This window comes from Anoplopoma fimbria, chromosome 2, assembly GCF_027596085.1.
Source record: "Anoplopoma fimbria isolate UVic2021 breed Golden Eagle Sablefish chromosome 2, Afim_UVic_2022, whole genome shotgun sequence".
Classification (NCBI taxonomy): domain Eukaryota; kingdom Metazoa; phylum Chordata; class Actinopteri; order Perciformes; family Anoplopomatidae; genus Anoplopoma; species Anoplopoma fimbria.
The window spans coordinates 31903787-31918116 of NC_072450.1; the positions used below are offsets into that span (position 1 = coordinate 31903787).

A 14330-nucleotide genomic window follows, 5' to 3' on the forward strand; every position below is an offset into this window, starting at 1 on the left:
TTGCTTAGTGTGATGGCAGGAAAAGGGAACGACTGAGAACAATATGGGCAAGTCTTTCGTCAGACATCTGTCACCTCATCCCTCACATACTCATGCATACCCAACGAGGCTTTCCCTCGTGTCCGCGGTGAGCCTGACCCTGAAGTGTGAGTTGCATGCACAGAGCGCCGACTTGTGTCAGGGCAGGATCCGGCCGGAGGAGCATTGCAGGGAATTGTCTGTGAATAGGCCTTCAGAGAAAGAGTAGAAGCCTCAGGGTGGTTCACGTCGTGGGGTTCATACATGTAGAGGTCCTGGGGTCCTCTGGGTGACTCGCTTTTAGTCTCTCTGTGCATTAAAAAGTTTGACACAGTGGCATGTCAGCTATTAATGTCAGTTTGATAACGACAAATACATTTTAAAGTTGGATTTGTTCTGCATGTGAGTTATAACGACGAGGGGGTTTTTCTTTTGGAGTTTTCTATCATGAACTGATCAGAAAAGAAGGATGTAACGTGTTGTTGTGGTGGCCCCAAGGTCTCTTCCCTTCTTCTTCAGTTTAGTGTGCAAATGAGACTGTTGCCCGCTGAAATCAAGGATGGCTCCTTTAAATATTTATCATCACTCCATGCATAATAAATGGTGTTATGGTGATATAATACATGCATCGTTTGTGGTGTTGGATTATGGTGTTGAGTTTCTCCTATAGATCAGGTTTCCCCCTCGAACAGTCGTTATTATAAACACATGGAAAAACATAAAAAGATCCTTCATAAAATCTTAGTTGAGCCCTGTGACGCAAAATGACAATGCTGACTCTTATATTGATTTACTTTTTAACTCGTTGACAATGAACTTTGTAGCAAAATACATTCTGGAGTAAAGTGAGAGAAAGTTTTCCTCAATGTGAATGGTGGATTTAAAGTTGGTTCAAATGAATTACCAAATGATTTGCAAAGATAGCTACTGAAATGCTTTTTCAGTGAATAATAATCGTGACAGATTCTGAGGGTTATTGTTAAGTGTCATTGCCTTTAATTCAGGTGACATCACTTTACCTTTGTAAAAAATACAATGCACACATGATCCGTGAGGCCACTGTTTAACAAGCCAGTACTAACTCCTGGTCGGGACTTTCAAAATAAAACACTTGTTTAATTTAATTGACATGACATCAACCAGATGTCACAGACTGTCGTCCTGAATCTCCAGAATTGTAAAAGAGATTAAATGGGGCTGTAAATAGAGGGGTGTAGTGGGGGGATGGTGCTACAGCAACAGGAAAGGTTCCTTCCCAAACTCATTCTAGACCCATTGTTTTTAATCTGCCTAATATTTTCTACATTTTGTTGGTAAATCATGAAAAATGTACATCACAATTTCCAATAGTCCAAGGTGACGTATAAAAAAACAGAATGAAACAGTCAAAACCCCAAATATATTCAGTTTACATTGATAGAGGACCCAGGAAGACAGCAAATATTCGCATTTGAGATGCTGAATCCAGTGAGTCTTGCCATTTCTTCTTAAAATATGACTCTAAACAATTAATTGGTTTGCGAAATACTTGCAAACAAATTAGCTTCATATCAGCTAATCGATTAACCAACTAATTGTTGCAGCTCTACACACAAAACATTTGCGCTTATACAGGAATATGCTGCAAAATATATGAGAGTATTAAAAACTGTGGGTCTCCTTACCAACAGAATTCAAAATGAATCATTGTAACAGCTTTTAAATGAAAACATGGACGCCCATTAGTGAGAGGTGAAGGCTAAGTTTCAAGGACTGCACAATAATTACAGACTTTAAATGGGCCCACAAAACACCCATGAAGGTCGTCACTAGTACATTCTAGTTCTGTAAGCATGGCTGATATTGATTTTGTGCACCCAGCTTTTGTTTTTGCCCACAGCTTCTGAAATATAAATAAACGTTTTTCATTTTTAGTACATATAATACAAGAAATCCTTAACATATCTTGTTGCTGCATTGCATGCTGGTCTATCGAGTCTATTACGGATGGACGGACTGATACTGCCTTACCTACAGTAGCCATAACATAAATGTACAATTCATAACACAATGGAGTAAAATCTCTGGTCATTCACAGACACCAGCTGTTTCTACGTCCTCTCTCCGGCCTTAACACCAAACTTTCTGAGTAAACTAGTCCGAACTTCCAGGACTTGTATCCCAGTTTGACAGCCTCACTGTTGAGCCTGGCTGTTACTTATGCAACTAAGCATCTCCCTTTAATACAGCGAGCCTCATCTAAAGCTGCTTCCCACTGAAGAGCGGATTCAGAAAGTAAACAAAGCCTGCTGCGTCTCGGATCGTAATACCAGGTTAGATCTTAGGCAAGAGCTGTCTCTGTGAGTTGTTGGCCTGCATCTCTCTCCAAATCCGTCTCCAAATCCCCCTCCATTTGTGCCAATCCAGTGATGCTTTTTCTCTGACAGCCTTGGGAAGGAATATCTCTGCATCTTCACAGGATGTATCTGCTCATCTGAAAAGTGGTAATCAGTTCTGCTGTTTACCACTGGCTGAAGTTTGGGTGGAAACAGAAGGTTGCATCAGAAGGTTGCATCAATAATGATTATATATATGGGGCGGCTGTGGCGTAGTGGAGAGCAAGGTAGTTCTCCAATCAGAGGGTCGGTGGTTTGATACCCGGCTTCGGCAGTCAAGATGTGTCCTTGGGCAAATGACTGATGGTGGCACCTTAACCTGTCATCAAATGGGTTGATATGTAATATACTACTCCTGAAGGCTTGACTGTAATGTAATGATGTAATGATGAGGTGGATGCATGCGGTGTGGACTGGATGGCAGTGGGGCATCAAATATGAGTGCTTCATGAATGTTAGTTATCTCCAAAACAAGAGTCTGATGGTGGCACAGTTCTGGTGAAATGCATGGTAGCCTGTCATCAGTGTGTGAAAAAGGGTGAATGATATGTAATATACTACTGACTGTAAGTCCTGCATCAGTTGGATAAATATGCGTCTGCTAAATGACTGTAATGTAATGTAATGACTGTAATGTATCTCCAAAACAAGACAAAGAATGGGTGAAATTTGGTGGTAATATTACATGTAATATCAAAATAGGGTGAACCCTCACTAAGTTTTATATAGTTCTTTTTTTATTTATCTCTCATTATCTCAAAAGGTTGAAGCCCAAGGACTTTGGTGATCACCTGAACCTTCCTTTAGTACCACCAGCAGGTCAAGTTTTTTTCTCATCCTGAGAAATATCTCATCACCTAACATGTAAAGACTTGGCATAACCTTTTGTACAGACAGTCGTTGTTCCCAGAGGATGAACCCTAATGACTTCCAGATCCCCAACTATCCCCACTAACTATTGGATGGGTAACCATTCATTTTTGGTACACACCATAACACACGCCATCATCCGAAAAAAAAAAATCCTTTCTTTCATATTTCGGTTCAACACTAAATACCAGCAGAACCAACGACATGCCCTACATTCTCAGCTGTATTTTCTACCAATAAGCAAACATTCACATGCTAAACAAATCTGGTGAACAGGTAAATAATGTAAAGGACATCTTGTTCTTTTGACTTCACTTGGAGCCGGAGTATGCGCAGTAGAGCCAAGCCAGACCTCGGCTCGTAAGCGAGAGAGGGTTATGACGTCATACCCCCCCTTTTATAGTCAAATAGCTAATGACAAGCAAACTTATCAGAAAAATGTACACTCTGACATACATCGCTGTGATAAGAACTAGCTAATCTTACAGATACCGTCTTAGGGAAAAATGTATTTGATGTTCATGTTAGATTTCTCGATTTTTGTTTGCCCCACGTCCCATTTGCTCACAAAAAAAGGGAGCCGGGTTTATGAAGTATTTTGCTGCCAGCCAGGGGAACTTCCAGATGTTTAGGCCTCACTTTTGGGGAGCTGTCATGTCGTCCATCTATATATACAGTCTATGGTACAGCCTCACAGAACCACTAGTACTAGTACTATTACTGTACATAGTAGTTTATGGTTTGTAAAGTGTACTTGAATTCTAAACATAGTAATACATTTTTTAACTGTCCTTTCTTTTTTTCATCTCCTCACTTTTTCCTTTATCTTAGTCCTAGCACAAGCGTATATATATATATATATAATGTATCTGCACATATATATAATATATACACATATTTATGTCCCATTATACTGTAACATTCCCTATGTTCTTCAATTATCACATTTTCACTTAAACACACACTTTATTATTCCCCTCACGTTCCTGTTTATGCTCATGTTTCTAATCTGTTTTCTATGGTAGATTTTATTGACTAAGGCCTTCATCTGGTTTGGGGGAAAGCTGAGAGGATAGAGCATTTTGACAGATTGTCTTCGTTTTCTTTTAGCAGGTTAAATGTGCAACATTCTCCATTATTAATAACGGCCAATATACTGTTTATTGTCTCCAAAGAGCTTGTTTCAACTATTTATAAACGCTGCAAGGCTCGAACGCCCCTCATAGACCTCTAATGGACTGCATCGGATGTTTCTAGTATTTTGTCCACTTCATTTAATTATACTAAGTAAAAATTACCATATTGGTTTATGCAACCCAACCCCACACCATCACAGTTTTACAAAGGCATGAAGACATGAGGAAAAAGTTGATTCCAAGAGGTTTCTGGTTTTAATTGCATCATTAGAATCACAAGATTAAAAATAAACAAATCACATTACACACATTGCGTCATGACAGTGTCGACCAAAATCTCTCTACCCTTGTTTCCATTTAAGTTGGAGAAACAAGACTCTATCCCGGTTTCTCATCGCTGGTATATATGGACCAAGTCCCAGGATCATTTAAACACATATGTTTAACATTACTGAATGAAACATTGAGCCTTTCTCCAATGTGTGAAGCATTGGTGGATTAAAAACAGCAGATCTGAGACCTGGACTATTTGTTCATTTAGCTTAAATAATTTGTTGAGGTTTATGCCGTTCAACAGAGCCAACTTAGAGTTAACATGATCAGGTTAATCCAAACCTGGTTTAAACAATTACGATAGCTTCACGTGTAGGACTACACACCACAGAGCTGAGAGTTAAAACATTGAAAATCACAGAATGGCAGAAATGTTCACAATCTCAGAGCAGCACATATTGGATACATTGTATAAAGAGCAAAAATATAATCCAAAATCAAACTATGGGGGATACCTAATTGGCTCAGTAATGTGTTCTCCTACTGTATGATCTTAAAATGTTAGTAATCATGGAGGTTCTTTTTTCTATTACAAGTAATTTAGAAAAATGTTTTACTGCTTTAATCTTAACAGAATATTGGGCAACTGAGGTAAATTAATGTAGAGGTGTTGTGTTTAAAAGGCTGGCTACTGGCCCAGATCTAGAATCCCATTCATTAACTATACTATAATATGCCTTATTCACTGGAGACATTTCGATATGTCACAGTAGGAAAAGCAGAGGTGAAAACAATCAAAAGAATGAATGTGAATGACGGCTCACTGTCACAGTGACACGGCTAACTATATAGAACGGGGACATGTTCTGAGTTACACCTGTGCTTTTCCTACTATGACAAGTCAAAATGCCTGCTGGAATAAAAAAGGCTTGTTGCAATACAATATAAACTGGTGATTAAAAAAGGGAAAGTCACAAGGTGTGTATTTTTTTTCATAGTTTTTTTAAAAGCATATCAGTTAGCTGAAGTGCTATGCATCATATCATATCATAACTGATATTCATAGACTCTTACTTATAAGCATATTGTAATCACATTAAGAACAGAAGGGGAGGATATATATATATATATATATATATATATATATTTTTTTTTATATTTTGTTTTGTTTTAATGTGGTTGAAAAATGGTAACAACAGGGTCTGTCAGGGATTCTCTTAAGGGAGTATATTTTGGGAAATGCAATTATTTGCTTTCTTGCCCAGAGCTAAAGGTTCTCTATTCGATATTCAGAGCATTAATGTGGCGGCGAACAACCATTTGCTGTGTAAAGACAGAGTGTGTGTTGTTACTGGTTGCTTTGAAACACGGCCAGGGCCGGCCGCACGTGCTTTGTAGTGAGCGCGCCCCACTGGTTACAGCCGATAACGCCGTCTGCAACTGACTGCGTCGCCGCTAGCAGCTCTGTATGTCGTAGTTTGCACTGTTAACGCCGTTAGCCGTAAGCCGCCAGCTCAGCCGCCGCCATGGTGAGAGCCGTGTGGAGGCAATAGATATGCTCTGAATACCGCATAAAGCATCTCGTACAGAGGCTTTTCTGTAAACTTTGATCCACAAATGTCCGCTCAATGTAAACATTGTTTCTGTACGGTATTTGTATTGCAATTGGACACAGATGCCTCCATACCCCGAATCTGAATTGTAGCTGAGAGTCCAACCTTGTTTGAGGGGGGTTTTACTGTCAAGGATATGTACCTAATTTTGAATCATTTTACCAACAAAATTGTACTTTCAAAAATATAAATACTGTCTTAGCTTTCTTTTCTTTTTTTTCTTTTTTTTTTAAACAATCACTGGGAGCTGCAAGTGCAATATTTCAGTTACAAGTTACAACTGAGACTTTGATCAAGTATTGTGCTCCATGTTCCGAGCTACTACTGCATACTCGCCCTCAGTTCCTCGAGGATCTCAGTGCCACTGCTCCACGCAATGACTTTAGCACTTAGGGAAGCGTTATCCTTCCGTTTGGCCAGCAGTTTCTCCAGGGTGAACCCCTTCCTGGGCATCACGACATCGCGCTCCCTCAGACAGGAAGTAGGACAGAGATCATTCCCGCCGTCGCCTGCGTAAAGTACCCGCTCGTACTCCACACCTCCGTCGCACTGCTCTGACAGGTACAGCTCCAGGACTTTTCTCTTGCAGAGGTTGACGGGGCAGCGATCGCAGTCGTGAGAGTGGTAGCACTGCACCTCCAAGTACCCGAGCTCGTTGAACTTAGCCGGGTTGGAGAAGACCCTGTCGACAGCCGCCTGGAGTCCAGATGCATGGAGGACCCAGTCTATGAACACGGTGTTGGAGTCAGAGATGACGATGCAGTCGATGGTGCTCTTGTGATCGGATATGAATGTCAGCAGGTCCGTCATGCCAGCAGTGAAGGGGATGGTCTCCATCACATTGCGGACACTGTCGGGGCTGACCTTCTGGTCTCCTGGGTGAACAGATATAAAAAAAAAATTAAAAAAAAAAGAGTAAGCAGGTCAGTTGTGGCAATAAAAAGTTAATATACAGGTATTTGGAGCAGCTCTATGGATGTACCAATGAATGAACAGCCTACAAACAGGATGATGAATTGTCACCTATGTAGTTCATCACTCTGCACATGAACTCAGTCCAGTGGCCTTTTCTGTAGGAATTCTCCACAGAGTCAGGAAGAGTCTGACCTGGTAGGCATCTGGGAAGAGAGAAAACAAAATAAATGGTATTTTTGATCTACGAGTATCAGTATCAAACAGTCTTGTGGCAGTACGAGAGGTTTGTATACATTCTACAGCATTAAACATATGCCCAAGTCGTGTTTTGTAATGTGTTGCATGATTTACACCATTTACCTAATCACCCAAGTGTCACTGTTGTCATCCACCACAGTGTGGTCAAAATCGAACACCATCAGAGTCTTCATGGTTCAACTGGAGAAGTGCATCACTGTTTCAAAAAAAAAAAAAAGAAAAATGGGGCCATTATTATTAGAAATATCTAATACTTTCGTTTTGTTGAGATACTTCTAGTCGTGGCATTAGGCCCAGTTATCTACTTTTCTGTTCCACTCAACCATCTTTATCTTATTCCTCAGCAGCACAAACCGTGACAGAGCAAAATAAACTCTCAAGTTACCAAAACAAACTGTTGTTTTCTCAGTAAATCCATATTCTGCGCATTGCCGATTGCACCACAACGCCCGAGTGACACCCTGAGATGATTTCAATGATCTCCGTTTCACTATAAAAGGTGAAGTTTAGTTTAAATGGCAGGTTTCTGCAGGAGGTCTGGTGCAACTTCTCCACAAGCAGCCCGGACAATCCTCCAGCCCTTCAGATCAGGCTCACCGGCCCTAATAAATATAATATAATACACATGCATGCTGTACACACCGAACCCCATTCAGATATAACAACACATCACATTAAACTATGATCACCGACACAGACTGACCTCAGCCGGGTCCGTCTTCCTGCTCGTCTTGTTGTGTCAGAAGACGTGACGTCACCGGCCAATGCTCGTCATCGCCACCTGCTGGTGACGTCACGTTTTGTCTTTTATCACAACTATTGCACCAGTTATGCACCAGTCGTCCCTTTGCACCATTAAACCCTATCCTTTATGATATTATGATATGATGTATATTTTTAAGTCACATTTAACAAGCATTGGAGCCAGAGGACACGTGAACGCACCACTCCGCTCCTCCGACCAGTGCGTGGCAGCAACGACGGCCCCTGAACTACACACGCAGAAGAAGCACACCTGCGCGTTTACTTCCTGGTTGCGCAGCGTCAAGAATCACCCTCTCTGTCGTGCTTGTGGTGTTTTTTTTTACCCTAAAACTTTGTCCCTTTTAATCCGAGCAGCATGTTCAGGGGGTTCGGCACGTGGTTGGGTCTGGAGAACCACACGAGGACGGCGGAGGAGAGGGAGAACCTGAGCGCGGAGGAGCAGGAGGAGCAGGAGGAGAAGGTGGTGGAGGCGCAGAACGAGGTAAACAAACAGAGAGCAGCTGACGAGGATGGAGGACCGGAGGGGGGCCGAGAAGACTCCGAGCAGGGGAAAGGACTGGGAGGTGAGACGGCACTGTCTGTCTGTGATAAAGCAGCATACACGAATCAAACCACAACACTGTAGTTCTTAGTGATCCAGAATATTGTAGTTCTTAGTAGTTCCAGAATTTGTAGTGATCCAGAATATTGTAGTTCTTAGTCAACCAGAATATTGTAGTTCTTAGTGATCCAGAATATTGTAGTTCTTAGTGAACCAGAATATTGTGAACCAGAAAATTGTAGTTCTTAGTGAACCAGAATATTGTAGTTCTTAGTCAACCAGAATATTGTGAACCAGAAAATTGTAGTTCTTAGTGAACCAGAATATTGTAGTTCTTAGTGAACCAGAATATTGTAGTTCTTAGTCAACCAGAATATTGTAGTTCTTAGTCAACCAGAATATTGTAGTTCTTAGTGAACCAGAATATTGTAGTTCTTAGTCAACCAGAATATTGTGAACCAGAATATTGTAGTTCTTAGTGATCCAGAATATTGTAGTTCTTAGTCATCCAGAATATTGTAGTTCTTAGTCAACCAGAATATTGTAGTTCTTAGTGATCCAGAATATTGTAGTTCTTAGTCAACCAGAATATTGTAGTTCTTAGTGATCCAGAATATTGTAGTTCTTAGTGAACCAGAATATTGTAGTTCTTAGTGAACCAGAATATTGTAGTTCTTAGTCAACCAGAATATTGTAGTTCTTAGTCCAGAATATTGTGAACCAGAAAATTGTAGTTCTTAGTGAACCAGAACATTGTAGTTCTTAGTGAACCAGAATATTGTAGTTCTTAGTGAACCAGAAAATTGTAGTTCTTAGTGAACCAGAATATTGTAGTTCTTAGTGAACCAGAACATTGTAGTTCTTAGTGAACCAGAATATTGTAGTTCTTAGTGAACCAGAATATTGTAGTTCTTAGTGAACCAGAATATTGTGAACCAGAATATTGTAGTTCTTAGTGAACCAGAATATTGTGAACCAGAATATTGTAGTTCTTAGTGATCCAGAATATTGTGAACCAGAATATTGTAGTTCTTAGTGAACCAGAATATTGTAGTTCTTAGTGAACCAGAATATTGTAGTTCTTAGTGATCTTTTCTCTAATGATCTTGGACTGTAGCTCATGCTTTGTTGTTTGCAGTCCAGTGCTGACAGGAGGATGTCTGCCTGCAGGAGGAGCTGTCTTCTCATATTTTGTCATGTGTTATTGTGCAGCAATGTTTTTGAGCAATAGTCCCCACAATATGATGATGATGATGATGATGATGATGATGATGTCACCCACTCTGTCCTCTCATCTCTGAAGATTACATCTTCAGTTTCGCGTCCAGTGCCAGCAAGAAGATCTCCGAGTCGGTGGTGGAGACCGCTCAGACCATCAAGAAGACGGTGGAAGAGGGGAAGATCGACGGCATCATAGACAAGGCATGTCGGTGTTGGTGGTGTCGCCTGTTAGACGAGTTTGGCAGCATGTTGGGGACAACTCGGTGGTTATTTTTGAGTGGAAGGTTTTTACTACTCAGCATGCTGTAACATAAGCATGACAACAATCCCCGGTCTTCTTCTCATATTACATGTGTACCTGTGTGTGTCTGCAGACATTCCTAGGAGACTTTCAAAAGGAGCAAGAGAAGTTCGTCCAAGAGAAGAAGGCCAAAAAATCTGGTAAAGTCCGAAACTGGAGACAGGAATCTTCTTTACAATAACTGATCAACTACTTACAGAGTAATCTCTCGCATAAATGTTGTTTTATTCCGTGGAAGCTCACTTTACAGAACAAACTAGCTTCTGATTTAATTATTCACTTGCTTTACACGTCCTGTTTTCTTTTGTGTGGGAAACACTACCGATGCTTTCTGGAAACCGTGGGAGTGTGTCAGTAATGTAGCAAGTAAAAGTGAAGTGATCCGGCAAAGTCACTTTTTCACACAATAGGGAAAGGCCACGGCTAAACCCAACAGAATCATCCTGTATAGTAAGCAGCGTATTGATACAGAGGTGTTGGCTTGAATAGTATTTGTAGTTTTCATAGCTACTTAAAAAGTCCTCCCTCAATATTCCGTCATCTTCTGCAGCTTAGAGCAGTAGAAACACAGCAGCAAGCTACGCCACTCCCTGGAAGCACAATATGGTCATTTAAAAAAAAATGCACAACACAACACTAATAGAAACAGTAAAACAAATGGAGACTACAGCACTTGAAAAATATACATAATTAAAGTGAAATAAGAATGAAATTGTTTAGTTTAGTTTAGTTAAATGATGGATTACAGTTAGAACTTTGAAGTGTAAGGCACGTTGTTAGGCGCCCCTTATTTTGTCTGCATATCATTTCTTTTCGCAACGTTTTAACGCATCATATTAAGTGTTAATTTAACCTTTTTAATTTGTGATCGTGCAACCCCGTATAGATAGCGACCATGGTCATTGAGCGATATGACTAGAGAGGGCTGAAATACCTGATTGTGTGTGTGTGTGTGTGTGTGTGTGTGTGTGTGTGTGTGTGTGTGTGTGTGTGTGTGTGTGTGTGTGTGTGTGTGTGTGTGTGTGTGTGTGTGTGTGTGTGTGTGTGTGTGTGTGTGTGTGTGTGTTTGCTCCATGTTTGCATCCAGACGCAGCGGTTCCTCCCTGGGTCGGCTACAACGAGGAGGAGACTATCCAGCAGCAGATCCTCGCCCTGTCAGCGGTAAGCAAAAGACATCATGCACTAAATGAATGTGTCAACATGTCTGTCCATTGCTCTTTATCCCTGGATATAACGTGTGCAAACTATTGTTGAAACCGAGCTCTCTGGCTGCTGATTGCAGGACAAGAGAAATTTCCTCCGGGACCCTCCTGCCGGTGTTCAGTTCCACTTCGACATGGAGCAGATGTATCCTCTGGCTGCAGTGATGCTGGAGGAAGACCAGCTCCTCAACCGCATGCGCTTCGACCTGGTTCCCAAACAGTCAGTAGTCTCCCAGCATTGTGTGTGTGTGTGTTTGTGTTTCTATGTGTGTGTACCCGTGGGATCGACATGAAAATGATGACGTAAAATGCGATGTGTTCGACAGCGTGAAGGAGGAGGTTTTCTGGAGGAATTATTTCTACCGGGTGTCTCTGATCAAGCAGTCGGCTCAGCTCACGGCGCTGGCGGCCCAGCAGCAGCAGAAGGACGGCGAGGACAGAGGGGCCAGTGTGTCACCTGATGACGTCGTCTTAACAGGTCCGACTTTAATCCACATTTCACCTGTTTATTTACATCAACGGGGGGGTTCCAGGGCTGCACTTTGCTTCTTTTAAAACTACACATGTACCTCACTCAAGCTTCTCCAACTCACTGAACTAAGCTTGAATGGCTGGTGCTCACACAATGAAGTTCAGCAGGTGGAAGCATCAAACTCTGACAAAGACACAAAGCGTAAACATACGAACACAACAGAGTTATTAAGCCCTGTGCACGCTTTGTTTTACGTCACAGAACTCTAATCATCATTGAACACGTGTAAGAGCCTGATCTCCTCATCCACAGTTGTATCAGATACTTCTGTTAGTCACACAAATCGTTAGAGTTCAATGCAAAAACTGTGGCTACTTGAAGCACGCATATCATTAATTCATCACGTTTATGTAGTTAAAGAAAAGGGTCTCGGGTTGACATTTTACAGATCTTTGAGTGACAGAAATCATGCAGAAAAATGTGTAAAAAACATGCACGCTCTTCTTTTTTAAATACCAGTTAAGTTGTAGTTAGAAGATGTGGCGAGAGAGAATAATCTGCCTGGTCACCTTTATGTGCTGCATATTGATTCATCATCAGGAGCAGCTCATTGCTTTTTTTTTAGTTTTTTTCCTCTTGGTAAAGCATCTGATTGGAGTCCTGGAAGCAAAAGAGTTGAAGTTGTGGTATGTCGGAGCTCAGTAGCTGGAGTGGCCATCCATGCTGAATGTCATTGGAACGTTTGTGTGTTTGTATGTGTGTTGTAAAAACTAATGACAAATGGAAAATAAGAGGAAATCCTCAGGTCATCAAGTTAAGCATCACATTGTGATTTGCATATGTAAAACTAATAGCCCTGTATGATTTCATTGTAGACAACGTCAGACCAAAAACTCCACCGGTTTCCATCAGCGACATACAAGAGGTAAGATCACTGAAACACAGACTCTCCTACAATCACTCTAAAACTCAACAAAGAGAAGATCAGTCAGATACCTTTTTCGTTTCTGTCCCGTCTCTCATGACCCTCAGCCACCTCAAGAGGAAGAGGAGGAGATGTCGACGAGTCCCGGCGTGTCCGAGTTTGTGAGCGACGCTTTCGACTCGACGGGCATCGACCAGGAGGACCTGAGGAAAGAGATGGAGCAGCTGGTGCTGGACAAGAAGGACAGCCTCCCCTCTCCTGATGGTCAGCTTCATAACCGTTTCTCATTCTTCAGTTAAACGGAAGACTCCGTTACACTCCACATTCTGAGTGTAATTAAAGTGCGGAGTAAATACATGTCTTGCGCATAATCTTCCTTTCCCGTTCCAGATGAGACGGCAGACTGGGAGAAGGAGCTGCAGCAGGAGCTCCAGGAATACGAGGTGGTGACCGAGGCGGACAACAAAGACGACCAGTGGGACCAGGAGATCGAGAAGATGCTCCAGGCCGACGAGAGCTAGACGGCCGCTGCTTGCCGGTCTTCTGTTCAGTGTTTTCCGACCCAGAACGGAAGGAATCGTGACCTGGTGATGCACAAGGGGATGAACTTCCACATTCTCTGTGACCCGACTGTGATTACTTTCTTGTAAAACGCCTGTACCCCGATGAAGGTGTAGATCCAATTATAGCAAGAGTGTGTCACTACTGCTGGAAACAGTGGCTATGTCCTGGCGTCTTAGTAGTAGTAGTAGTAGTGCTACTTCATTGCTCCTTCCTTCTTTTATTTACTTGCTTTTGCCCTTACTCTTTCTCTTTTTGATGGGGGGAAAAAGCCTCTAGAGGGCGCTCCAGTACAGTACGGCGAATGTTCTAATGGAGGGCGGCTTGTTTCAATGACATGAAATGTTATATCTCTGTTTCCACTGCTGCTTTCTGGTGGGTTGTACAGTAAAGTCCGGGTATAGTTCTAGTACAGTAAAGTCAAGTGTAAAGTCACATTTCTGTAAATAAAAAGGATTCTAACACTATACCTAAATTCAAGTTGCATTTCCCTTTCATTAAACCTGCTAGTCTTTTCACATTTTGTATCGTGTATTCACAAACTATCCTGTGTTCACGTCTGCTTTTTCTTTAGTTTCTCTTCAACTGAAATACTGTACATTTTCTGTTTAACCTGTCATCCTTAAATAAATATGTATCTGTCATTGTGGACAATATACATCATGTTTAAGGCTACCACAAAGCCCAGGGGAACTAGTTTTTAACACGACCATTGCTATTGTTTTGAAATTTGCTACAAAGCCTTTTAATGAAGTTAAAACTATTGTTTTGAAATTTGCTACAAAGCCTTTTAATGAAGTTAAAACACATGGCATGGATTTCTTTTTTTTAATAGCAGTAAACTGGTGGAGTTTTTGGTCTGACGTCTACAATAAAATCATACA

The 14330-nt window shown here is 41.4% G+C and overlaps 2 protein-coding genes across 3 annotated transcripts; one reads left to right on the plus strand and one right to left on the minus strand.

Moving 5' to 3' along the window:
* Positions 1–5843: 5843 nt before the first annotated feature.
* On the minus strand, positions 5844–8211 carry phospho2 (phosphatase, orphan 2). Of its 2 annotated transcripts, none has more exons than XM_054618743.1 (4): positions 8162–8211; positions 7561–7654; positions 7309–7403; positions 5844–7160 (listed from the first exon to the last, which is right to left on the minus strand). In XM_054618743.1, exons 2-4 carry the CDS (start codon positions 7629–7631, stop codon positions 6607–6609), a joined length of 720 nt encoding a protein of 239 aa, XP_054474718.1. In that variant the 5' UTR covers positions 7632–7654; positions 8162–8211; the 3' UTR covers positions 5844–6606. The 2 variants fall into 2 exon arrangements, with proteins under 2 accessions (XP_054474718.1, XP_054474724.1); XM_054618749.1 differs by lacking the exon at positions 8162–8211 and adding an exon at positions 7844–8140.
* A 208-nt stretch (positions 8212–8419) lies between these two features.
* LOC129103090 (synapse-associated protein 1-like) lies at positions 8420–14084 on the plus strand. The gene is made up of 9 exons (XM_054613359.1): positions 8420–8786; positions 10068–10186; positions 10360–10426; positions 11374–11447; positions 11569–11708; positions 11815–11966; positions 12836–12885; positions 12993–13149; positions 13276–14084. Exons 1-9 carry the CDS (start codon positions 8579–8581, stop codon positions 13404–13406), a joined length of 1098 nt encoding a protein of 365 aa, XP_054469334.1. The 5' UTR covers positions 8420–8578; the 3' UTR covers positions 13407–14084.
* The last annotated feature ends 246 nt before the right edge of the window (positions 14085–14330 follow it).